Genomic DNA, 26,171 nt, shown 5'->3' with positions numbered 1-26,171 from the left:
CAGTTGTGATGGACTCAGGCTGACGGAGCTGGGGAAAACAACGTGAAACTTCCTCAGAAGCTTGTAAGAAGCTTGTCAGACTCTTCTTCCTATTGTTTTTTTTTCCCTGCCTTCTCAAACAGCACCGACTGAATCCCAGGTCCTTAGGTTTCCACCAGGAAAAGCCACCGTGAGGGGCTGGGAAGCACTTGCTGCTCTGCTGGAGAAGCTGAGGTGCTGCAGACCCCGACCCCTTCTTCTGCCCTGCCTGGAGATGCCGGGCTCTGGACCTGAGCAGAGCTCAGACCTGCTCCGGGCTGGTGCCTGCAGCGAGCAGAGCATTGGGCAGCAGCTGGATGGGAGAAAAGCAAAGGGGAAGGTGTAAATTAAAAATCACCAAGGAGCGTCCCCGCAGCACCACTGCCCTGTTACCGAGCCCCCTGGGGCGGGCAGAGCTCACCCAAGGGTGCCCAGCACGAGCTGGGGGCTGCGGGGAGCCCTCCCTGGTGGGGGGACCCCACTCTCCTCTCCCACACCGCTCCGCATTGAGGGTCCCCAGAGGCACCGCGGGGCTGTCAGAAGCAAATCAACGCCTGTAACTTTTGGCAGAGGAGCAGCGAGTGGGAGAGGACACCGAGACAACGTTTCCATGGCTACAAAGGGATTATTTAATTACAGCGCCGCAGAAGCACGCGGGGAAAGTTCCTTAAACTCTGATCCAAGCAACCTTTTCAATGAGCTCGGCTCCACTGCTCTAAGAACCTCATTAGCATCTTACGAGGACGAGCTGTGTCGGGGCACAGCCCATCAGATGGCTGTCTGAGGGAGCATCAGACCTGCTCCCTGCTTACCTGGCTCCTGCTGCCTTATTGCTGCCCCCGTGTTGTGCACCAGACTCCTGAGGGAGGTGATGAACAGGACGGGCTGCCTCCTTTGGGGAGCAAGAGAGAGTGGAAAGACAGCAAATGTCTCAGGGCAGGGCTTAATGAAGCTGAAAAATCATCCTGATGCCAGAGGTTCCTCCATCTACCCCAGCCAGCAGGACTCAGGCTCGCAGCAGCCCCGTGTCCTGCAGACAAACCCTTTCCTGTGGTTCACCACAACCCCCGTTAATCATTGCGTCAGCACGAAACGTCTGAGCAAGATTTGTTGGGATAACAACGTGCCAGGCAGAGATCACATCCCCTCTCCCAGGGGAAGCACGGCACCATATAAACCCAGAGGAGGAGGAATGGGTTTTTCCTCCCAGACATGGGCTGCCCACAGCTGTGCACTGAGTTCTCCATCAGTTGAATCTTCCAGCTCCTCCTAGGTCCTCAGCACAGCCTCTCTCTCTGCACACACTGGGAGCATCGCGGTGCGCACGCAGCGGTTTGGGCCACGTGCCGGCACTCACGTGCCTGCCAGCTGCTCCGAGGCTCCCTGCAGCACGCCAGCGTGAGCCTGCGTGTGACAGCATCAGCTCCAAAGTGCCTTGGCAGCGTTGGCTCCCCCACTGCTTCACACGGACCATCTGCAAGCGGGGAGCTGGGGACACGCAGCAGAACCGTGGCTCTGCCAGCGGCACGTGGCTGCTGGTACCGGGGAGGGGGCTACCAGGACCAGCTCGTGCACGTGGCGTGGGCAAGATCGGAAAGTGATTCCTTCATCTGCCATAGGAATGAAACCACTGGCTGAAATACTGGCACTGAGCTGCTCCAGGCTTCCACAGAACTGCTCCAGAGAAACCCGGCTGTCTCGGCAAGGAAAGGATGTGCTCAACGTTAACACGGGCTGATAGCGAGGAACGGGATGCTGAAGCTGGGGTCTCCACAAAGAAAACCAGGCTACGCTGTAATACACCCACAGGGCTTCTCCCCTGGACAATCATTCATCGAGGGCTTTGCATTTTTGTTTTTGACTGTGAAGAAATTCAAGGGAGGTCCTGGAAGTGCTGCAGGGCTCCTTCCATCCGCGCCATGCGGGCAGCAGAGCCCCAGGGGTGCCCAAGCAACCGAAGCCCCCCCGGCCTCGTGGTCTGCAGGACCGAGCCGCTGGCACCCAGCTGGCCGGGAGCACATCGCCTCTCCCCAGGGCGCCCCACTTGGACCCAGGGCGCTGCTGTCCTCAGAAGTGGCTTTCTTGGAGCGTTGGCACCGGCTTCTGACAAATGGCAAGTTGCACAGCAAGACCACCCTGCCAACAGGAACTTTTCTTTGTGCAGCCCTGATTAGCCCGAGCCTCCCGGGAACTAATTAATAAGGATAAAAGGAGAATGCTTTCCAAAATTTCTGGGCTCAGGTGGGGATCAATCCAGCACTGTAAACTTTTATCTCGCATCAGTTCACGGCCCCCGTGCTCAGCGCTTTGCCTTGCTGCCACGTAACTCGCAGCACACTCCCTGCAGCCATTTAAAAGTTTTAACAGAAGCTTAGAAAATTAATTAAGGTGAATAATTATACAACATGCACTTCTTTCCCTCTCTATTTTGCAAGCAAGTGACAAAAATAGAATTCTGAATAATTCTGGAGTTATAACCAATGTAACGAGCTGTTCGGCGAACACTTGCAAGTGGGCTGCGCTTATTAAATTACTGTTTCAGACAGAAGATAGCCAGGGAGCCATTAAGAGTGAGCGGCTTGATTCCCCAGGACCCTCATTAGCCTCGGACACCTCGCAGCTCGGGGCATGCACAGCACAGCCCCACTGCAGTGTCCCCAAAGTGCCCTGACGATGGGGACGTGGGGACCTCGGCACCACGACCCCAGGTCCTGCTCCGGAGGAGCCCAGGGAGAGGTGACGGCTGTGGGAGCGAAGGGCAGAGGCTGCTTTTGGCCACAGCAGGCACACCGGTGGCTCAGCACAGGCAGGGGCATCTTGGCTCTCTTCTAGGAGAGAAATCTCCCGGTGAGCCAGGAGATTTCATTATTTCTTCTGTGCGCTGCTCTGCAGGGCTCTAGGCAGAAAAAATGCCAGGTTTTTGCTCGTCGGCTTCTATTGCATGCAAATTCGAGCAGAAAACGGCCGTGGTGCCCTTAGAGCTGAAACGGGAACAGCCAAACTGGAACCTGCTGCAAATCTCTGCAGCACGAGGGACAGCAGGGACAGCGGCCATCCCCTGGGACCTGCTCCCAGCCCAACCCATAGGAATCCCGTGCTGGTTGGCACCCATGGGAAGCTCCTGCACTTGATAACTCAGGACAAGCAACCTATGGGAAGGTTTTTAGGGAAATTTAGCGTGTCTGCTTGAAAAAGACCCTGTGCTGTGATAGCGACTGGGAGCAGGAAAACCCTGGAGGGGCTGGGGGAGCCTTGCTGGGAGCTCCCTGAGCGCTTCCAAGCGACGGCCTCGCTCCGAGCAGCTCCGTGCAGGTCTGGGGATGCTGCAGGCTTCAAAGGTGTCAGCTCAGCGTGTGGCAGGGAAGGGAGCTCCGTGCTCCGAGGTGCAGCCATCTCGATCTGTTCTGAAAGCCCGAGATCTCGGTGCTGTGTATCACAGGCGAGCTCCGTGCCTGCCGCCTGCGATTGCCTTCAGCCGTCTGTTTTTCCTCTCTCCCTATAAAAACCACATGCCAGACAGCAGAGGCCCCTTCCCCCAAGCTGCTAGCCTAGAACTCATGAATTCAGTTGAGTTGTTAAAAAGGATTGTGGCAGGCTAAGATAAAACAGAGGAGTTTAAGATGACAAACAGACTCCTAAATAGGATTAGAGTCTTAATGAAAACAGTAATGAATGGATGAGGCAACCAAATATTACCCATTAATATTAGACAGATAGATTAGATCCCTAGGCACTGCATTTAAAACCGACATGAAATTACTTCAATTACTCCGCATTGATAAATAACAAGGCCATATTTACTGCCGGAGCACATTTCCTCCGCCCTCCCCCACGCTCGCCTTGGCTTATCCTTCCCCCGAGGAGAGCAGACCACCGAGAGGCTGGAAAAAAGGCAGCAGGCTGGGAGCTTCCCCCCCTCCCTCCCTTCGAGGAGTCCTCCAGCAGGCAGCATCTCCAGCACAAACACCCCAGGGCACCTGCTGCCCAGCACCAGGCCCTCAGCACCCCTATTTCTGTGCCGAGCAATCGCTGCCCATTCACTCGAAGCCCGGTGCTCGCAGCATCCTTCCTGCGCGGAGATGCGCTCCTGGTGCTTACAGCAGCTCAGCATCCCCCCTTCCACACGGGGAAGGTCAGATTGACCTGATCAGAAGGCTCTTCTAATGAAGAGATCATAAATGGGTGATTCCTGGGTGCTCGGTGGCATTTACGTGCTAATGGTGAAAGGCAGCGCTGCAGAGGGTGGTGGCCACACGAGTCCCTCGTCCTCGCATCCCAGCCTCCAGTCCTTATGGATCTGAGGCCGACCATCTGCCTTCTGGGTTCAGGAAAGCCCCGGAGAGCAGGCTGCTGCCCAGAAAAGCTGCAAAGCCTCGTTTCCAGCCCTGCTGCCTTGGATTGCAAATTTCGGAGCCTGCCGGAGCTCAGCGCATGGGTGGGAGGGAGCGGGGTGAGCAGGGCCCCTGCGCTCAGAGCTGGGTGCTGTGCTCAGAGCTGGGTCACAGCCTGAGCTTGGCAAAAAAAAAAAAACCTCATTCAGCCTCATAACTCACCAGCAAATGAGACAAATATAGAATATCTCATTTTAGAGGTACGAAAGCCGCCTGCAGAAGGAGTGCAGAGCAAATTGCCAGCAGTATGCCAAGCGCAGAACCTGAGCCCAAACCCCAAACCTTGCTTGGGCCATCAGCTGCCTCCCCCGGGGCTCTCCCAGGGGAGCAGAGGAGGGGAACGACCCCGTCCTGCCCCTCGGGGTCCTCCACCACAGCTGGGAAATCCTGCTGTGCCCGTGTGTACCACGCAGATATCAATCAGCTTCCCAGAAAGGCAACAAGCCCCAGCAGTGGTGCTTTCCACCCTGAAACGAGGGGCACGGCAGCAGCAGAAAGACGGAGGAGGGCGCAGAGCTCTTCCCACAGCCCAGGGGACGGGTGACCTTTCCAGCCCTCTACCTGTATAAATCTTATTTAATGAAATAAGGAAAAAAAAAAAAAAAAGAATAAATGAAGGTTAAATCACTCCCTGCAGCAGATTTACATTGAAAACAAAGCCTGCTCAGACAGCGGGGAGTTTACACAACAGCCCCTTCACATTCCTGTCCCCAGGCCAGGGGTGCCTCCTGGCCAGCGAGCCGCAGGGCAGGCGATGGGCGCCCCGGAGCCGCCGGCAGGCTGCCAGGAGAACATCGCTCATCCAGGGCTTGCTTGGACACACAATTAGGGCTTTCGGTAGGTCCCAGGTCACAGCACGGTGGTTTTTCACCCATCAAACCTTCCCCACAACATCCCAGTTCTGTGGGACCTGCCTTTAATTCTCGGTGCCAGCGCCACGCCAGCGCTCCGCACACCCACATGCCCTCCCTGTGTGCCCCGCAGAGCAAACACCACTGCCCGGGGCTCGGAAGCTCCCTGGGGAAAGCAGGAAAACCAACCAAGGGCCCCTGTTATGGAAACACGAGCTGCCATCGCTTTACAGCCAGAGAAAGTTAGGCAAAGAGTTTGGCTTTCATCTCCACCTGCGTTTCCTTGGGCTGCTGTTTTGCTACATGGGAGAGGCAGAATCAAAGAGCAGCTCTGGGGCTGCGGCACTGCTCCGACGGCAGGCGGAGGCAATTCAGGCTCCGAGCTTACAAAAACTTCAGGATTGCTGCATTAAATGTTCCCAGAGCTGCCCTGCTAAGTCACTTGTCCCCAGAAGCCATATCAGGTCCTGCTGTAAACAGCTCCTTTGACATCAGCTTCTCACTGTCCGGGTTCAGCACTCAGAACAGTGGCATTTTAGGCAAATAATGCCATGAAACGATTTCTGCTCCATCGGAGCCTGAGGAAGTTGTGCATACATTTCCATAAATCTCGCTGGCATCAGTGCAGGACCAGCCCTGGCGGGCTGTGGGGGGATCCTGCCGACTGCCGCGGAGTTTACCGACAGAACAGCTCCAGGAGCAGCCGCGGGGCCGAGCAGGCTTGGGCTGAAATCACAAAATCAAGTGGTTTGCATCAAAATCAGTAGTGCTCGGCTTGCAGCAAGGCTGGAAGCAAGGGGGAAGGTCCTCAGAGCCCCCAAAATGAGGAACTGGATGCCACGGTCAGCCAGAAGCACTGACGGGAGCCCAGCCTCTGAGCAGGGAATGCCAAAAACCTGCGAGGGTGCACCAGAAGCACTACAGTGGCTCCCTATCACGTGAAAGAGACGATTCTCCCAGTGCTCCCAAGCAAGATTTACTCTCTGGCATTGTTTTCCAGCAGGGCTGGAGAAGAAAAGATCCCCCAGGAGGCAAACCCCAACCCACGCCAGGGCAGCAGAGGTGGCTGGGGAGCGAGGCTCTGCTGGAAGCTGCAGGGGAGCAGCTGCTTGAAGGGCATTTCTCCACGGGGTCCTGGCAAGGGACAGGGTTAATAGGCCCACTCCATGCGTGACCTCTCTTCCCTCTCTCCGAGAGCTCCTAATTACCGAGCTAAAGGGAGAGGGGCAGCCCGCGGCACCAGGCAGACCTCGCTGCCTGCGCCTGCCCTTGCTGAGCCGATCGATCGCAGCCCGCTGGCCACGGGAAGCCTTCTCCCATGGGCAGAGGCTGGGGTCAGCAGGAAAGGCAGCTTCTCCCACCCCACCCGCAGCCAGAGAGAGCTCATCGAGGCCAGAGCCACACTGGAAAAAATAGGAACATCAGCGGGTCCCTTCCTCCAAAAAGCAGGGTGGCTCGGGGAGCCATGAATAAATGATGCCGCTAATGATAAGATGCCTGCGCAGCCCAGCGCGGTGAGGGAGCAGAGCGATGACTCTATTTCTGATGCACCGGCTGCCTGACAATTGGCAAATGAACCTCTGCAGTTATCTGTTTCCCCTCTTTATTCTTTTCTCATAAAACTGGCAGGAACAGGGGTAGGAAAGAGGCGCTGGCGGCAGCTGTGTTCAAGATGAAAAATGAGCAGCACGCGGACGGGAGGCAGCTGGAGCCCCGAGCTCGCTGCTGAGCGCCCCGGTACCCCCGGGCTCTGCTCACTCTGCTTATTTGGTTATTTCCCCATCTCGGTGGATCCTGAGCTTAACCCTTGCCTCGCTCCTTTGCTGCAGTAGGGCAGAGCAGCAAAACCCACGGGGTCCTGCTGCTGTGCCTGGTAAGCACAGGCAGCCGGCACAGCCCAAACGGCAGCACCGTACCTGTGTTTGTGCCCTACCCAGCAGCTCGAAGAGGGGCTGAAGCCCTGCAGGAACGGTCAATGCATGCACACAGAAATAACAGAGCACAGCTGCTCCCAGAAGCAGATGAGACATTGCCTGTGTTTTATAGAGGAGGGACGGGAGCTGGTGGAAGAGCTGCGCAGTGGGGCACGGCGTGAGGGCTGCGCCCCTGGGTGCGCTCAGTGAACCTCCAGAGCTCCTCATCCACAACCCGAGCAGCTGGAGGTCTCTGGGTCATGGCCTGCACCAATGGGCCCAGAAAAATTTGGGGTACCCAGTACCAGGGCCAGTGTCAAGGTGCTGAGTACCTGTGCAGCACAGCACCCCTCTCCTGCTGGCCACGGCCACGGCGCTGGAGCTCCTCTGACTCGCGGCTTTCCCCCGTCCCTGTCCTGACAGCATCGCCCCTCGAGTGCCTGGCCACTTGCCACCCCTGGCACGCACGCAGACAAGGAGGCCACATTTTGTTTACCCTCCCTGCTCCGCAGAAAGCCCGGGGCTGCCCGGGGGACGTGTCTGGCCACCCACCTTGAAAGGGCTCCCACGTGGCCAGCTGGCTGCGGCGCAGCGGGGTGGGCAGCCCCGCATCTGCCCGCTCCCAACAGACCCGGGCGCTGTGCTCCGCCACAATGCGCCCTTTGTTCCCAGCCCTGGCGCGTCCTCGGGTGTCAATGACACTGGAAAGGTCTGACTGGCCCTTTCTGTTTGTTTTCTTGGCACACGCGAGCATCGTTTAAATAGCCCAACCTCAGCTCTGCCCCGCACCTCGCGTGTGACCGATATTAGTATTCAGCAGCAGCCTTGCCTGGAGAACGGGCCAAGCGGGGAAGGACGGCTCCCAGCCCCTGCAGCTCCCAGCCCCTGCAGCTCCTGCGGGTCCCCTCAGCACCTCCCTGCCTGGCCGGGTCCCAGGAGAGCCCTGCACATCCCAGGGTAAGGGATCCTGGCTAGGAGGACTGCAGAGTGGGGATGTCCCCGTGCAGGTGGGCGCCTTGGGACGCTGCTTTCCCTTGGGGACGCTGCACCCTGGGCTGGGCCAGAGGCTTTGCTGCAGCCCCTGAGCCCCACTGCAGCCCCCCAGCCCCTCTGTGTTGGCTCCTGTCCATAGGGTCACGAAAGATTTCGGCACACTGCAGCACTCACACACCACCAGCCCTCGATTCCCCCTCCCGTGAGCCATCTCAGGGTTCTCCACTTGTTTAAACACACCAGAAACCTGCGAGGGAATTCACAGGCATGACCGGTGTGTGTAATTGCATAGAGCCTGGAAAATCCAAAGCATTTGAATGCCCTAAGTAGCTTTAAAGGTCACGGAGTCGTATCATTACTGTTTTCACAGCCTGACCGTGGTCCTACTGCTCGTTTGCTCCAGAAACACTGCCGTAACCTCGACGGCTTTTTGCTAAGTGCTGCTCTCCAACTGCATTGTGCTGTCCTTGCCAGTCAATTTTCTGCTACTCTATCACTTTCCCATTTGTATATCATTACATACGGCTGTCAAAAATATAATTTAAGAACCTGACCACCAGCGTGAGAAATGAACCCTCCTAAATATATCCCAAACTCTCCAGTTCTGAAAGAAAATGAGCTTTAAGCCCTTTCCCCAAAGAAGAAAACCACTGTCCCATGGCAGGCACCAGCATCACGCCCCAGCACACGGACGAGGTCTTTGATCACTGCAATGGGCTGGTGACAAAGGAGCACGACAAAGCCCCAAAGAACATCTCAGGAGCTGACACAGCATCAGGAGGGAAGAAACAAGGAGCTGCCACAAGGCAAGAAGGGGACAGGAGGACAGGTCCCCCTCCCCGTGCCATTCACCAGCTGGCTCAGCGCAGGCTCGTGCTCTCCCAGACACCAAGGAAAGCACTGAGTCCTCTCCGGGTGACAAGGACACACCAACACGGGAACAGGAGGGCTTGCCCTTTCGCAGCAAATTACAAGAAGATTTGTATCATAGCACGGTTATATGGCCATTGCATAGCACTCATTTCTTCCTCCTGGAACAGAAAGCATCGCCAAGGACCTGGAGCTCCATCACAGACACTAACCAGCAGATACAGCCAGCACTGCTGCTGCTTCCATTTTTTGGAGGCTTTTCCAGGAGTGACTGAGCATCTCCTCTGCCTCCTCCTTCCCACTCTTCCCTCTTCTGGCAGCTTTGGATGCCCAAAAATGAGTGGGAGAACCTTACTGAGCTGGAGGCAGAGCGGGGAGCCACGGGCACTGCCAGCACCGCAGCACGAAGCCGCCCCAGGGGCTTTATGTGAAAAGTTTGTGTGAAATGCTGGAACGCCGGCAGCTGCAGCACGGAGACATCGCCACAACTGCCCCTGACAGCTCTGGCTGCTCCGATTTCTTCCAGCATCCTTGGAAGCTCGGGGGCAAATTCGCCGCTGGTGTAATGCTTCAGCTCATTTCGAGAGATCTGTGCCGAGCCTAGATTTGGCCCTGCATATTTTACTCCTGAGCCCAGCAATCAGCAGTGGAAATAATTTGCTGTTTGGCTGCTCTGATGTTGCCATCGTTTGTGCGTATCAAAATGACAAAGACATCAGGCCCTCAAAGTCCGATTGAAGAATAATTGGAAATCCGAAGTGGCACTAAATGTTATTTTCTAAATAAAATGCATTCAATTACAGAACATTGAGGCCATAAAGCATTTAAAAAGCTTAGTTAGAGCAGGAAAAAACCACAAGTATTCAAACCTTCAGAGACTTCATTATATGCACAGGATCCCCTCTATTCTTTGGGACAGGCAGGAGATAAAGAGAATGCAAAACAATGCAAATACTTCCAGCAGCCCGCGCTCTCCCAGAAGGGCCTGGATGCTTTCTCACTCGCCGGTTTTCATCTCAGCTGTTGCGCACAGCTTCCCCCGCTGCACACTGCGGGCTGTGTTCTCACACTTCCATGACAGACAGGCCCAGCTGACTTTGCTTCCACCAGCACCTTTTGTTGCAGGAGCGAATTTCCCAGCTTGCATTCACGTTCAGCGAGTTTATTCCGTTAAAGCGAGCGCTCGTTCCTGAAATGCTGATGGCCTCCCATGCTCCGCCAGCTCCACTGGCTGCTTGTGTCTGGCCACAGCAACGCAGTCCTGCAGCAGCTCCCTTCGTGTGCTGCCCAAACGCCCGAGGAGCTCAGGTTGAAGCAGGGATGTCCCTGGCACCGGGCGCTGCCCTCCAGCCTCGCCGGCTTGGCCAGGTCTTTGTTCTGCACAGCAGAAACCAGCGGGCGCTTGGAGGACGCACAGCGAGCGGAGAGGGGAGAAAGATCCCCTGCACTGGGCAAGGAAGAGAGATGAAACAAAAAGCAGGGGACAGAGAACACGTTCCTGCTTCAGCATCTGCAGAGAGATGCTGCAGGAAGAGGGCAGGTTGCAGGGATGGGCTCTGACACCGGGGGTCAGAGATCTCCACCAGCACCCACGGCAGCGTGCCCCGGGGGCTCCAAACCAGCCCCGGAGCTGCAGGGCAGGGACACGGCGGCACACACAGCCCGGATCCCAGAGATGGAGCCTGCGTTACGCGAGCTCTGCTCTCTCTTTATATTAATAACACCAATAACACAACAGATGCACTCCAAACTTGAGCAAACAACATAATGGCCATCAAGCAGAAGGGACAAAGGCCATCGTATTTCACGCGGCGGGAGCTGGTAAACCCTCGCTTCGAGCAGGGAAGTCGCAGCCAAACAAACATGACCCCAAGTGGAATCTATGGCTCTGGCAGGCACAGCCTCAGCCTGCACAAACAGGGAAAGATGAGATGCATTTATCTCAGATACTTCGTTTCAACAGCTTTCCTTAGCAGCTCCGCTCCCCTGAATTAATACATATTGCCGAGCAGGCTGCGGAGCGGGCTCGCAGTGGGGGAGATATAATTATTTACACGCCTGCTCCCCGCTTCCGTATGAGGATTAAAGACCAGGTGAGATTTCTTTGCACACTAGCTTTTATTTTATTTTTATTATTATTTTTTTTTTCCTTACGAGGAGATAATTGTCACTGGAAATCACTCAGGTGCAGACGCAACAAATTGCTGACCCGCGGCTGATCTTGGAGAGCCGCGACAGCATCTCGCCTCCACCAATAAATACACGGCCGCGCAATGGGGGAGAGGGGAAAACAGCCTACACAGAGCCGAAGATGGATTTATTCCAGCCTCTGCTATAAGGCTGAAGGCTGGGAAGCCAAATCCCTCTCTCCCAGGGTTTCATTAGCTGGGAATGGCTTTCTAACGAGATTTACACAATCTTGCCCGGAGCCTACACATTTTGCTCTGCACCCAGAGACAATAACAACAGGGAGCTAAGGAGGTGCCTTCTTTTTCTCTGGTCACCCATAATTCAGGACTGTTACGCTGCTGCCATCAATGTGATTACACAGAGTGCAAAAATAAAATCAGAACGTGCCCTTCTATAGCATTAAGTCTCCAATTTCAACTGACCCAAGCCAGGAAAATTTATAGTTATGGGGACCACGCTCAGTCCATTAAGGGAGGAGAGGAAATTGCCAGCTGGGATCCCGATGACATCCTCACCTCTCCTAGCGGCGTGGCGCCAGGCACAGGAGGGCTGTGGGGCGCCCAGACACTGCTCTCCTCCTGCCAAAACCTGCTGCTGGAATGGGATTTCTCTGCACTTGGATGGGGGCAGCCAAGCTGAGCCCCACTGTGCCCCTGGAAGCACAGAAAGCCCTAAGCTCACCCCTCCATTACGTGCTTGAAGGATCAAAGCCTTTTGCTGGAGCTGGGTGCAGCTTTCTGGAGTGGGGTACCCTTTTCTGACCCATTCCCAGACCACGTTTAAATCCCAGCCCCCTGATGTCCAGCTTTGCAGCAATGCTTCTCCCAGGATCCAACTGTCCCTCGCCTTTACCCTGCTGGGGACTGAGGTCGCCCTCTCCTCTCCGCAGTTGCAGGAGTGCTGTTTCTGGCACAGTTTCTCCAATAATGCCGTTCCAGCGTGGTCAGCTCTTTTTAAATGGAAAGGTTTTAAGCAAATTCTTTTTGTGGGCAGGATGTCTGCTTGCTCACACAAAGGCCCAGCCACACGAGGAGGAGTTATATTTTAACACCCATCCTCCCCTTGGATACCTCCCCCCAAAAATAATAATAAAAAAAAACCACTTATCACCATGTTCTTACGGAGATATTAATAGCAGCCAAGACACTGACAGTTGCCTGCCTGTGAGTCACTTCTTAAAGGGCTGGGGAAAAGCCTGCAACTGGGGCTGGTTGGGAGACAATGGAAATATCATTCACGAGCTGCAGCACTGAACACCACCCTCACCGTGGCAGAGGAGATACGAGATGCTCACACGTGTGCAATGTGTATCCCATGCAGCTGGGGCTACCCCGGGTGACTTGAAGCTCTTCTCAAGCCCCCTCCACTGCTACAACCTTTGTATTCCTCTGAGATGAGATTCCAAGAGGTCTTCTAACATTATTTTGGAAGCACCTCAGATGCTTTGATGGCCTGGTCACCACCAGGCCCCTCCGTGCCCACCCCGTCCAGCCCCCGCGATGCGCTCGCAGCGCTCCAGCTCTGTGCACTCGACTCCACTGCCACTTGAAAGGAAAGATGAATACTAATTAAGCAGCCATAAGGGCACCGAGCAGACAAATATGTGTTGCAAGAGAAACTGGATAGACACTCTCTGAAGTGGAGCCAAAGAGAAGGGGAGGGAATGTGTCATTGTTTTTGGTGGCAGAACTTCAGAATAGCGCTCATCGCTTTAAATATGTGCATAAACCAAACCCAAACCAGCTCTATATGAGCGTGCTGGACGTCCCTTACTGCCCTAAAGCCTTCCTCCTCCTGCACTGGGATGTACGTGGCCGCCCTGCCCTTGGTGCTCTGTGCACAGCGTTTCACTGCACCCGCAGGCTGGGCACTGCGCGATTTCCATGCCAGCTTCCAGCACGCTGCGAGGTGCCCGTGCCAGCTCCTCGGCAACTGAGCAGCCCTCTGGGCTGCAGTCCTCAGGCTGCGAGGGGAGCTGGGATCCAAGCACGATCTTTTCCTGCCACCTCTTCAATTAAAATCCCACAAACCCTCCCATTTTTGCCCGAAGGTGGGCAGTGACGGGAAGCAGACCGGGTTATGGAGTAGCCTCACCTCCCTGGTCAGCCCAAAAAAGAGCTCACGCCTGGAATGTTAATGGGTTCTCATTGATCCCCAAGGAGCAGCTTGGCACCAAGAAGCACACCAAGTCTTGGTTGAAACTCAGAAAGCTGCCACAGATGGATCCAGCTGCTGCTCAGCCAAGCCTCAAAATGCTGCCGGTTCCTGCCCCTCGCAGCCGTGGCACAGGACGGGGACCCTGATCCCAGCGCTCAGGAGCCAGCTGGTGGAGCAGCACCATGGCCTCAGCACCAATGTTGCTCATGTTGATGAAGACCCCATAAGCTCTCCATCACTTCAGGCCATGACTGGAGCCTTCTCTTCCTAAATCCAGCTCCCTTCGACTACAGAGCGTGGAACTTCCCCGTGATGAAATGAAGGACGGTGCTTTGGTGTGGGAGCGGGGATCGGGGAGGTTTCAGTCCAATCTCTTCCTATGCTGTATATTTCCTGGGTGACTTCGGGTGGGTCACGCAGCCTCCCTGTGCTTCAATTCCTCATCTCAGACGTGGTATTGCTGCTCCGTCTCATAGGGCTTTGGGGAGGAGAAATCTGTTAGCAGACAGAAAAACGTTCGGCCGCTGCTGCTTGCTGCAGGGCAGCCGGGGAAAATTCAGCAGCCGTGATAACTGCACAGGCAGGTGGGCAACAGAGGGAAGAGACCGGGCGATCAGCAGCCTCCCAGGGCAGGGAGCTCTTCCTAAGCTTCACTGTACTAAAAATGAATTATTTTGCACCCTCACAGAAGCCCTCGGGCCCCACTGTTGGGAGCCCAGCAGCGGGCACCCGCGGTGCTCCCCCTGCTCCCAGCCCCGGGGAGAGGGGAGCCAGCGTGTTTAGTCTGCAGGGCACATTCCTGCACACTGCTAAAATAAATAGAGGATTATTAATGGAGCTCCTTTTCCTCACTAGCGTCGCCCAGAAATACCAGAGCTATCGCACGGCTCCGCGGCGTGGGGCCAGGTCGCAGCAGCCGTGGGGCAGGGGGGTTCCTGCTTCGGGCAGCCCCATCCAGGAGCTGGGGGGGAGCTTCCAGCCCCCCCAGGCAAAAGGGGACCCACAGCCGAGGGGCTCAGGACCCTCACTGGGGATGCTGACCCAGCCCAGCCTCCAGAAAAAGGCTTCCAGCGAAGCCCCCGCACCCTCCTCCGCACACAGGTTCTGGCACGCTCCAGAAAAATCTCAACATCTTCGCCACAGCGAAGTTTTTCCCTGTCAAAATGTTTCCCCTGGAAGAGGAAGGAGGAGGGAAAGGCAGAAGAAAACCCACAAACAGTTGTTTTTCTGCTTTGCAACCAGCCTGAACTTTTATATTTAGTCCCAGCTTGAAACACATCACAGCCATTTCCCCCGGGGCAGAGCCATCGTTTCCAAGCTCTCTGGAATCTGCAGCAACTCTTTCTTTTTGTTTTTTCCCCCTGAACATTTCCAAGCTTTTCAAATATTTTGGTGGGAATTTGGTTTTCAAGCTGCATACTTGTTTGTGCCGTGGTGCCAGCGGGACCGGCCCGAGGATCCCACTAGGTCGGCGCATTCAGAGGTTTGGGCTGGAACCCAGTCTGCATTTTTCAGCCCTGCTCATTTCGGTGTTATTGCAGGAAACCACGTTTATAGCTGCATTTCCCCCCTCCGATCTGAAACAAAAAAATGACAAGTACTGTAATTAGACTGCAATCCTGAGCTGGCCAAAACCCAGCTGACCTGATTGTGCAGATCTTTTCAGAACCTTGAAAGCAAAAAAAAAAAAAGAAAACGGCCAACGATGCTTGGGTTAGGAGCTGGGTTGACCTGAACTCTTTAAATCCTTCTGTCCCTCGAGCCACGGGGCTCAGGGTGAGGCTCAGGGAGCAGCCCGGAGCCAAGCGTGGTGCGCTGGGGGCAGCTCTGCCTCTCACCCAGGGGGGGCCTGATCCTGCCCAGTGCCACGCAGTGCTTCTGCAGCCTGTGTCCGTGGCAGTACTGTGTGACCAGTGTCCTTCCTAGCACCGTCCTCGCTCTGAGCTCATCGGAAGAGGATTCGGAGGGGCGAGCACATTGCCCACGCTCCCTTCCTGCAAACTTCAGGATAACGAGGCGATGCTCCGCACCGCGGCCCTTTTTCCATTTCACCCTTGGCTGGATCATTTTATGCATCTATTCCCTGTGCTAATTCAAACTAATTAAAGTATAAAATAGAATAATTTGTGCAATTTCAGCGCTCCCCTCGCCATATTGTGAGTTATGTTTCCTTTTTGTCAGCGCCCGGTGTGAACAATTCCCCTCCTCGCCGGCTGAACAGCCGCCAAGCTCATTTGCTGAAGACCAACTATTGCAGGAGCCAAGGAAGGGGGGGGGGAGCAAAGACTTCTAAAAAGCTCTGATAGAAAGAAGAGGAATCGGAGGTTTACTGGTAAATTTCATAGCCGAGCACTTTCTGAAATGGGCAGAAATTACAGATTTCTCCTTCTAGTGATTTTCTGTCTCGGGAACGCAATTCTCTCCCTTCTCTCATTACTCCTGTTAAGGAGACCCGCGTCTGCCTGTCCAAACACGCAGATTCAGCAGCCTGCTGAAGAAGACACAAGTCCAAAGAGCTCCAGGCATCGCCAGGGTCCCCACTTGCAGTGGCCGGAGCAGCCCCGAGCAGGTCTGACCATGCCCTGCACAGAGCCCTTGCCAGAATCTGGTCCTGCTAAAGTCACCTGAGTCCAAAGGGGGGCAAAAAAAAAATAATTAAACAGCTCAGCACGGCCCCTGAATTGTTCTGTCTGGTCCACAAACATCACCACCACGCACAGAGATGCACCAGAATCCCAGCTTGCTTTTCAGATGGGAAGGTTTGACATTCACCCGCCTGTCCCCCACCACAAAGCCACGGGGATGTGCACAAACCAAAGGCACAGCAAAGGCCGTTTATGGGGTTGTTCCTCACCCCATTTGTCCCCTTACAAATGCCTGACGCACTGGGGCTCTGAGGAGGAGGACCGGTGTTTCTGTGGCTGTGTACGTGCACGCAGGGAAGTTCTGGAAGTATTTCAGGACTGGGGTTGCCTGTCTGAAAATTAAACAATAGGGCTGCGGATTAGGAGGAATTGGAAAGGGAAGCAAATACATGGGAACCCTGTGGCTGTGACTGGCAGGGGAAAAAATAGACTAATACAAAGCAAAAACAACACAAACTAATCCTGGGAGCAAACCTAGCAAGCACTTGAAAGGCACAATGACGTGAGCAGTGTCTGAAACACATCTCTTACAAAACCAAACCCACTGACCCCAATGGTGAATTTTTACATTGGGGTGTTTTTTACTGCATCTTTCGGGAAAGCTTACCTTTCAAGCATCTGTTACTCCAAAGACCTCTGCACCCTTGAAATCCTGGGCATTTGGTGCTTGCACATAAAGCTCAGAGGGCTCCAGGGTGTTCCTGGGGGCTGCAGGCACAGCAGGCTGCCAGCAGGGCAGGGAACGGAGGCAGCACACTGCCCCACCTGCCTGGGCTGGGGCTTTGGGGTCAACTGCCATTAATTAGAGCATCCTTCGTGCAGGTGGCTATGGTTAATGATCGCAGAGACGTTTTTACCTGAATTGCTTAATTACTCCTAATTGAGCATGGGGAGAGCAAGAAGCCTGCATCAACTCCTGTGTTTCAGGACAGCATGGCACGAGCAGGTGCTGCAAACCCCTCTGTGATGCTCCTCGGGGCCAGCAGCAGCAAGGACCACGCTGCTCGCCCTTCTTGCCATGGCATGAGGGGAATCTTTAGGGGCCAGCATTAATCTTTGCCATGTCTCACCGAGCGAGGGGCAGGAGCACTGCTCTGCTCACAGCTCTGTGCCCCAGGGGCTCTGCACAGCACCCAACAGGAGTATCGGTATCACAGCAGCCAGGAGGAATCACCCCGGTTCTTGCTTGAAATCAACAGAAAGTCAGCCCAAATCCTCCTTGTCTGTCCCCAAAAAGCAGAGCCCGAGGGCAGCGCTGCTGGGGCCAGGCAGATGAGGGGCAGCCCTCGGGCAGGGAGATCGTGGGGGGCCCGATGCCCAACTGCATCCAGTGGGGAGCCAAGGATGGGTGGGTGGGTGGATGGATGCTCCTTCACCTCTCGGGCTGCAGTCCGTGGAGCTCTGCTCTGCTAATTGACTTTACCTGCATTTCGGTGGGTGATTAGCTCCTATTATCTCTACCACGGGAGCGGTGAGGTTCCCAGTCACGGAGCAGGATGCTGCTCTGTTACCTAGCGTGTAAAAGCAGAGTGAAATCATCCCCCCGTGGCAGAATTAATCGCTGAAGTAGCTGCAGATGAGCTCAGAGCGATGCTTCGGAGGTGATGAAACTCACAAGGATTTTGGGGGCTGCTTACAGAAGATGCATTTTGCATTTGCAATGCTGCGGCCACGTGCCTAAATAGGGAGGTGCTGCTTCACCCGGCGGGGAACAGAGACGCATCCTGTGACCTCAGTGCCTTATCAAAGGGATTTATGTGATGAGAACAAACAAGTTAGAGAGCATTACATTAGCTGGGAAAAAGAAAAAAAAAAAAAAAGGAAAGGTGCTGGAAAATGAAGAAGGAAAACCATGTTGTAGTGCAGGCACGTCTGCAGGTAGGGAAAAAGCAGTGACAGCCCCAGGAGTGGCTCCCCCACATCTGAAGGCACCTGGGAACCCCTCCAGCGGGTCCTGCACCCAGAGCCGGGCAGCTCAGCTGCCAGGAGAGCCCACAGTCAGCGTCTGCAGCTCTGAATTCAGGAAAGAGAGAGACCTGGCCTGGCCACGCTCCTCTGTACTGGCGCAGAGACACTCCTTCCAACAAGCCCTGCGGTATTTTTATCCCACGGTTTTAAATTTCGTGTTTATAGCCCTTGATTAGGTGCTGAAATCTTCTGGAGACGGCAATCCCTGCCCCAATGCCTGCCGTGCTTTTGATTGAGCCTCCGCTCGCTCCCAGATTAAAAATAACAAAATTCGCTCTTCTATCAAGAGCTGCAAAAATCTTTGGCCCCGGTTCCTCTGTCGCTTATATAATCCGTGTGCTGAAGTGGGCCCAGTGCTTCCAACAGGGTTAACTCGCGGCTGCTGAAGGTGTACGTGGGAGCGAAACCAAACCTCCTGCACACGCAACCAGCGCTGCGACAGCTTGAACTTGTGCAGACGGCAGAGATGGAGTGAAAAGGGGCTGCAGCCTCCGAGTCTTAAAATTGCACTTGTCCTGCGGACCTTATTTAATTGAAGTGGGCTGAGATTTCCTACATTACAAATCCCCACCGCCTTCCTCACGCACTGACAATGAATGCTTCAGGACTGAATTACAGAGCTGCTTTGTCTGAACACAAGCAGTATTTCTCAGAAAGCAAGGAAACCGAGAGGTTTTTCTGCCCAGGCAGGGGTGGTTGGGGTGGGCTCTGCAGCAGACCCAGCACCGAAATGAGAACATTTTTAACCCGGGGGCTCCCCGCAGCACCCACGGCTGCTGCACCCTGGGGACACCGCACAGCACCCCCAACACCTCCCAGCAGCCGCCGATCCTATTCCAGCCCCGGCACCCCCGGAGCCCTGCTAACGCCCCACATCTCCCACCCAGCAGCACCTCGCCCTGTTCGAGCCTCGCGCAGCTTGTGGGCAGAAATGGTGTTTGCCTGCTAGAGCAATGCTGAGAAATGGATTTCTGTTTTAAATAGCCAGGGTCAGAATCGCATTTCTTTTGCCACAAGAGCTATTTGAAGCCAGGTGCAGTGGGAAGAGAGCCTGTAAAAGCTCCTAATGAGCACTCTCAAATCATGTGGTTAAAGGACTCGGAATAAGTGGCTGGAAGCAAAGTTTCTTTATCCTCCTCTCCCCCGGACTGGGCTGTGCAACTGTTGCTTCTGTGCTTTGTGGGAGTGAAATCAAATGTCAAATATTCTGCTTTGGAAGAAGTTGGCAATGAAACATGAAAGGCTCATGGAGAGCTCAAAAGGACTGCGGATAAATTGGAGAGAAGCACAGACAGGGCTGGGACAGGAGCCAGGGGGAGTGCGGCAGGACTGAGCACACAACCAGAGCTCCAGATTTTAGGATAAAGCAACCCCTTTCCCCAGCACAAAGCTGATCCTAGCTGGTGCTAGCATGGAAGAAAGACGGGCGTGATACCGAAATGACACGTATGCTTTGTGCTGGGAAGCATCTGCCTGCACATCGCAGCCCGGTGTGTGCCCGTGCGTAATCGCCGTCCACGCAGCGCATCGCATCCCTGCTGCCAAACACCCCACAGACACACAGAGCTCGGGACCCGCTACTGAGGGGAGCACATTGCCTTGCTGAATCTCACAAAAATATACCGTTTGTGAAAGATATGTTTTGCCCCAGGCATATATCCTATTTCTTTCCCAGCAGATACTCAAAACGGCAGGCTCTGGACAATCCTCCCCCACCACGGGAACGCAGCGCTACGAACAGCTGCTCTGCGTGTCGTTCTGCTGTGGCAGGATTTCATTTTATTCCAGATTTCAAGCCTCCACAAGACATTTTTGCTGTGTATTTTCAGTCCTTCTACGGGCACTTCCCACTCTTTACAGCCTCACCATCCAGCAGACCTGTCTCCTTTTCTCGGGGCTGACCCCTTTTCAGTCACCGCGCTCCTTTACCACATAGAGCTTAGGAAAAAAAATACATCCCCCCCTCTGTTCTGCTGAACAATCACATTGCCGGGAGTAGGGCGGTGAGGGTCACGGGAGCTGACAAAATCCATATGTAACAGCGTGCTGGGGTTTCTGGAGGCAAAGCTCACAGCTCCACCAGGGCAAAGGGCTGGGGACCGGGAGCACCAGCCCCGTGCCAGGAGCCTCCCCCCGGGCACAGCTGTGCCAGGGCCGTGGCGTGAGGTGGAACTGGTGTTCCAGGAGTATTCTATTCTTTGCTAACTCTCTTCACATCTTTTTGTTTAACAATTACACAAATTAGCACTTTGGTGCATATTAAGATTCTCGCGCCTCATAAAAGATGAGCTGGAGGTGCTCCCGCTGGATTTTCCTCAGGAACTGTTTTGGATGCGTGTTGGATCGCCTCCTCCCCAGTATAAGCACCAGGAGTACGTGGCTCCTGGAGAAAATGACCATGTTAATGTCTTAATCAAGTCTTGATTTCAAAGTTCGCAGAGATCCTCGTTGTCACCATCTAATCCAAGCTCAAGCTGGGATGGGATCCTAAATGTGTGCCTGTTCGTGGCAGCTTCTGTCACTGGGCTGCTAACAACAAGCCCATTATGGCTTCTGTAACCACAGGAATTCACCTGGTTCAGTCTTTCAGCAGGGAGAAGATTCTGCACTCTTCTGAAGTGCTCATTCCCTGGCTTTAAGTCACTTTATAGCCAAGGAAAACATTTGCCTTTTTGTTCTGCTTTGCTACAGGTTGGTGAAACAGCTTTGCTAGCTTTGGAGGAGCAGCAAGGCCCCTGCTTGCTCCCTGCCTCCACCAGCAGCTCCCAGAGCTCTTCCCACTGCTGCATCCCCTCACATCCCCCTCGGGGCAGGATGAGGGAGCACAGGTATCTGTGTGCTATCCACCAGCAGCTGAGGAACTCCCAGTGGCCAGGGGGTTAACTCACCACAACACTTTAACGGCATCCAGACGGCTTCGGATGTCACCCTGCTCTGTCTCCACCACCCACAAGGCACCAGCCCCATTAATCTGAATTACACAGCTGTGAGTAATGGCCAATAAAACGCTCAGCAGCCACTGAACCCAAAAGTCTGGCTCAGTGCTCGGGACTCCTCGCCTTTGCCTGTCTCGGAGAAGAAACCAGAAGACCCCAGATCTGCCGCAGCTGAGGCCCCGCGTTATTTACATTGGGCCGGCTCCCTCAGCAGCAGGCTCCCGTGCACTGCTGGCCATAAATTTCCATCATAATCATTTTGGTTTTGCTTTCCGCAGCCTGGTCCCTCTCTGCGGAGCAGCAGTTTATCCTGCTCATAAACAAGCTCAGAGGAGGGGCTGCGGGGACGAGGCCCAGAGACAGCAGCACAGCCACCCAGCTGCAGCCTCCTCCCGTGGGAATCTCAGGGGGGTCGCTTCTTGTCTTCACCTAATGGCTTTGACAATCCCCAGCAAGAGTTTGTGTGGGTTTCTCCACAGAAATCCCCTTTTGGGAACGAGAAGCTGCCTCTGTCCTGCAGAGTTCAGGCAGTCAGGACTGATGCATGTGGATGGTTGCACTGAACATGCAAACAGATTCACACCACCTCTGTCTTACATGCTAAGAAACACAACTGACATTTTCCTCGTAATACCATGGTGTAACATAGGAAAAAAACCAACTCCCTTACTGCAGACGTTGCTTGCACAGCTCCTGCCCACACCACGCTGGGTCCCACCTCCGACTGGCGTCGCTCACCCATAAACATTTCGAGCACACCAGTAAATAAAAAATAAAGCCACCATAAAGGATGCTCAGACAAAGCTGCTACCACATCACCCACGCCAACCCCGTGCCCTGCTCCAGCAGCACCAGCAGCCCGTGCCACGTGGAAGGAAGCCAGCGCCCTACCTGCCGCTCCGACATGACGTAGAGGTACTTGTGGTCGACGGAGAAGGCCATGTCTCGCAGCACTGGGCTCCCGTCCTTGAACACCGTCACCATCTCGTACTGAATTCCACCGTGGGGAGGACCATCTGCTCGGATCTGGAAGAAGCACAAATGATTACAGGTGATTTCACGGCGGCCAAATGCAGATTTTGGTTTGGGGGTGGAGGGTGAAGGGAAGAGGATGAAGTAAGGAGAGGGAGCTCATTCCAAATCTCAGCTTGCGACCTGGAGGCAGGGCAAAGAACTGGCAGGCAGCACGCACAGGAGCTGTAGGAGAGGTTCCTGTCATTTCCCCAGCCCCTGAGAAGGAAGGATAAATATTTCTGCCACGAGGTGAGCTTACAGGCTGTCCTCGTGCCATGACTGATCACAGGCATCCAAGAGCAACAGGGACTGCAAGGCAAGCTTTTTATGCCCTCCCCAAACCGAACAACTGCAGGACTCCACAGGCAGCACAACTGGGCCAAATTACCACACAGGTGGTTTCTTTTTTCTCCAGGCGCACCAGGAATGACGCTCAGACAACCACCAGTGCCTCTGGCTGCCACGGGAGCTTCCTCAAACCCCATCTCTTAACGCCTGGTAGCTGCTGCCGCCGTCCTGCTCCTTCCGAGCACGCAGGACTCGGTGAGGAGCAAGCAGCCCAGCCTCAGTGCTGAGCGAGCAGGGAGCTATCACAGCAGCCATATGGCTGCTCACTCCGATGGGCTCCAAGTACCAAACCACCCCACGGAAACACCGCTCCCTGCTCCTGCAGGGAAACAGCCCGAGCTGCGACAAATCCCTGCGCTGAGCGGCTGCTGCTGAGATCGTGCCATCTCTTCCAAAAGTTAATAATTCATGGCCTGGGGAGCTGCGCGAGGGGAAGGAAGGAGGATAAACAAACAATTTACATTGTCTTTCCTACCAGGATTTGCATATTTGAAGAGCCATTTGATTGCAACACGGTGTCTACATCGCTGCACACGCCGCAGGGGGAGGCGCAAGCAGCCGCGTGCCCGGGCGGGTGCAGCCACCGGTGGCCCCACGCTGTGGGGGGCACACGCTGGGGACCCCCAGTCCCCAAACAGCCTCCGTCCCAGAGGTGCCACCTGCTGAAGCTTTGCTCCAGGCTGCTGTGCCGGGTCCCCTCGTGCTCTCGGTTACTCGTGCCTGGCTGCTGCACGGAGGCAGAGGCGCGAGGAAGCTTTGGCTAAGTCAGAGCCTTCAGACGTGCTGGGTACGCAGATGCAGTTCTTTTCTGGATTTCTCTCCTTCCTCATTACCCAATCTGATTTTTTTGTGGTACACAAGAAGAGTAACAGGAGGTCTGGCTTGACACCCATGGCCAGATCCAGGGAGCCTCCGGCAGGGTTAAGCCGCCAGCCCAAGACTGCCTCAAAAGCCCTGAAATTTCAGATGGGAAAATGCAAACAGGGTCAGATCCTGCTTTAGTTACACCTGTGCCAGTCAGACACCTCGCAATCCCGCACCTGCCTGTGCTGAGGACGTGGGGACACCACGGAGTCACCCGAGGAATGAGCAGCAGGGACAAGCTGTCAGGGACACAGCTGCTGCCACGCAACCCCTTGGTTATTGCCAGACAGGAATGGAAACGCCGGACACGAAGGATCAGCAGCCTTTGTAAAAAACAACTGTTTTCCACAGTTCCCTCGGGGGCACCGGCAGCTCGTTAAATTGAGCTTCTTCCTAGTAATGAGGTCAGACAGGGCTAATAAAGAGAGATACCACCGGACAAGCCTCGTGCAGGCCAATTCCAACTGGGAATTGAGGCTTTGGGATGGAGGCAGGAGGACGTCCAGGTGAGCTGGCCCCACGCGGGGAGCCCGGCTGGGTGCAGGATGCCCCTTCCCATAGCCTGGCACCCACAGCTGACCCTGTTACAGCACGTCCTGCTGGCCATGGGGGCTCTGGTGCTGTGCATGGGGCTGTGAGCCCGGTGTCTCCACTGTGCCCCCCGCCCCGTGCCCGGTGAGACGGGGATGAGATGCGCCTGCTGATGCCCGGGTGCTCCACTGCCTGGCTTCCTGAGGGCTCGGTTTCCATGCCAACAGATGATGATGTCAGACGGGAAGAATGATGATTCCTGCGAGTGAGGAAGAAGAAAGGGATCATCTCCGCAGCAGGAAGCTTCTGGTTGACGTTTGGAGAGAGAAATGATTCCCCTGCCCAGCTCACAGGTGTGCTTCCAGCACCAGGCAGGAGCGCATCCAAACACGGTGCCACAGACACCGGGAAGACGAGGGGCAAAGCTCGAGACAGACCCAAAAGGTGATCTTTTTTAAGGGTTTGGGGCTCTGGGGAAGCCTTCCCACCTCTGGCTGTGTGGGGTGGCGGTGCCCACCTGGCCTCCCTCAGCTGCTCGACCCCTGCCCTGCGGCAGGGCAGCGGTGCAGGCTGAGCTGTGCAAAAAAAACCACCCCACGTGCCGAGGCAGAGAGCGTTTCAGTTCAGGAACCCACCGTCCTTCCATAGCACCGCACAGACGTCGGCCTTTAATACCCCCACAATACAGGCAGCGCGCATAAGCTCTGCATTATCTTAGGAGATTAGCAAAATACCACATTGTGCCGTGGATCTGTAGCAGGGCAGGGGAGCACCCCCGGTGATAAGGGTACGAGCTGTTCAAGGCTGTGGCGTGGAGCTGCAGCGCGTGCCTTGTGCTGAAGTTTCGGTTCTTTATTTCGCCCGGCCTGCACCAGAACTAGAAAACATTTGGATTCTGTTCCAGGTCCTCCCAGCAGGCTCCCATTAGAAGACATTGAATCTCTTTGTAGGAACTTTCCATGATTAAATTACCTGTCTGCTTTCATTATTAGTGTTTCAATGAGGGTGGCTCTCGTGATGAAACGCTCGGTGCCAGAAAAACAGCTCGATAAGTCCATGCCTGCAGGGACTGATTCCCCAGCCCAGATGCAAGGTCACCCGTCACCTCCCCGAGCCTCAGGACGTCCCCATGGACACAGGCACCCGACGGGGAGCGGATCCCAAAGCACTGCAGTGCTGCTGCCCTGGGGGAACCTCACCAAACGTGCTGGGTGGGCACCCGAGGTGCTGCCCCTCACCACGCAGCACCAGGCGCTGGCTGCACGCGCTTCCCTTCGCCTTTTTGTACCGAACGGTGACAAAGCGAGAAGCCCAGCCAACCCTGCAGCCTTCAGACTGCTCCTTTCGTGCTAGGATTTCTCGCCCTCCAGGGCAAACACCATCAAATAGCGTTGTGTTTGTGTAAAATGGACGTTCCTAGTAGAGGCGTCGGGAATGCGCACTGGAGCGTTGCTGCATCTCCTGCCTGAAATAGAAACTGGAGGCAACAGCAACAGCCCTCGCTACCGAGGTGCATCTCTGCAGAATTGCCACGTTTTTTGCCGTTTAAGGCTGCACGTTTCAGCTCTTGGGCATTTCCCATTAAAGCTCCCCATAAAGCTCTAGGATGGATTTCTTGCTTCAGTGCTGGAAATTTAGCAGAAAGACTGTCGCTGGCAGCAGGCTTCTGAGGCAGGCTAGAGCACAGCACAGCTTGGACAGCCTTCACCTTCCTCCTTCTGTCCCTGGTTCTGTGGGGTTTTTCCTGCCTCGACCTGGCACTGAAGGAAGTTTCCACAAGCAAGAGACTCAGGAGAGCAAAAGCTCCCCAAAGACAGGACAAGATAAATAAATATCAGTCCAGATTTTCTGTGCGCGCCTCCACCAAATAATCTTTGCAGAAGGGATTTACATTTACTAATCCAATTTAATTAAACGAGGCTATTCCACGAGCACATCAAACCGAACAGGAGGCGAGATGCAGAGGCTGATCAGCCCCTTTTGCTCTCCCCCCCGTACACATTTCCCCGCAGCATCATCACATCACACGCAGCCCATGCTGCTGCCCGCGCCTTGCTGGTCCTGCATCGTCTGCCTCTGACACCCACTGAGAAAAAAGCACAGCAGTCTCCAGGAGGGGAGAACACGGAACAGAAATTGAAAATCTCTAGACAAGAAGCTTCCAAGAGCCCTTCAGGCCCTCTGTGAAATTCTTCTGTGCGTAAAGTACCTCTCGAATTCCCCCTGAGCACCGCTGACATCAGGTAGTGGTGGGATGCTCCGGGGAGCTGGGTCGGAGCCATTTGCAGGTCATTAATAAACCAGAGGGAAGCTGAGCGATTTGCTGGGCATGGAACGGTGAGGCCATGGTGGATTTGGGATCCGAATCTGCTAATGCAGGTGTGGGGGGGGTCCTGGGCACCCCCACCACGTTCCCATCTACGGGAGGAGAAACCCAGCGCCGAGGAGCCGACCTGCCCCGCACGCACCTCCTGCTCGCAGG

At 55.0% G+C, this 26,171-nt stretch overlaps 1 protein-coding gene across 18 annotated transcripts in view; it reads right to left on the bottom strand.

Annotated features, from left to right (window-relative positions):
• PLXNA2 (plexin A2) overlaps nt 1-26,171 on the bottom strand; it is a 412,814-nt gene that overhangs the window by 64,029 nt on the left and 322,614 nt on the right. For 8 of the 18 annotated variants that reach the window (XM_072028626.1, XM_072028627.1, XM_072028625.1 and 5 more), the window contains one exon: nt 21,824-21,958. In XM_072028626.1, the coding sequence (XP_071884727.1) occupies nt 21,824-21,958 (135 nt within the window). The other 10 variants (XR_005261033.2, XR_003492559.3, XR_011805133.1 and 7 more) reach the window with 10 other exon arrangements.

This window comes from Anas platyrhynchos, chromosome 27 (genome assembly GCF_047663525.1).
Source record: "Anas platyrhynchos isolate ZD024472 breed Pekin duck chromosome 27, IASCAAS_PekinDuck_T2T, whole genome shotgun sequence".
In the NCBI taxonomy this organism is placed as follows: Eukaryota; Metazoa; Chordata; class Aves; order Anseriformes; family Anatidae; genus Anas; species Anas platyrhynchos.
This window is presented reverse-complemented; position numbering and strand designations above follow the sequence as displayed.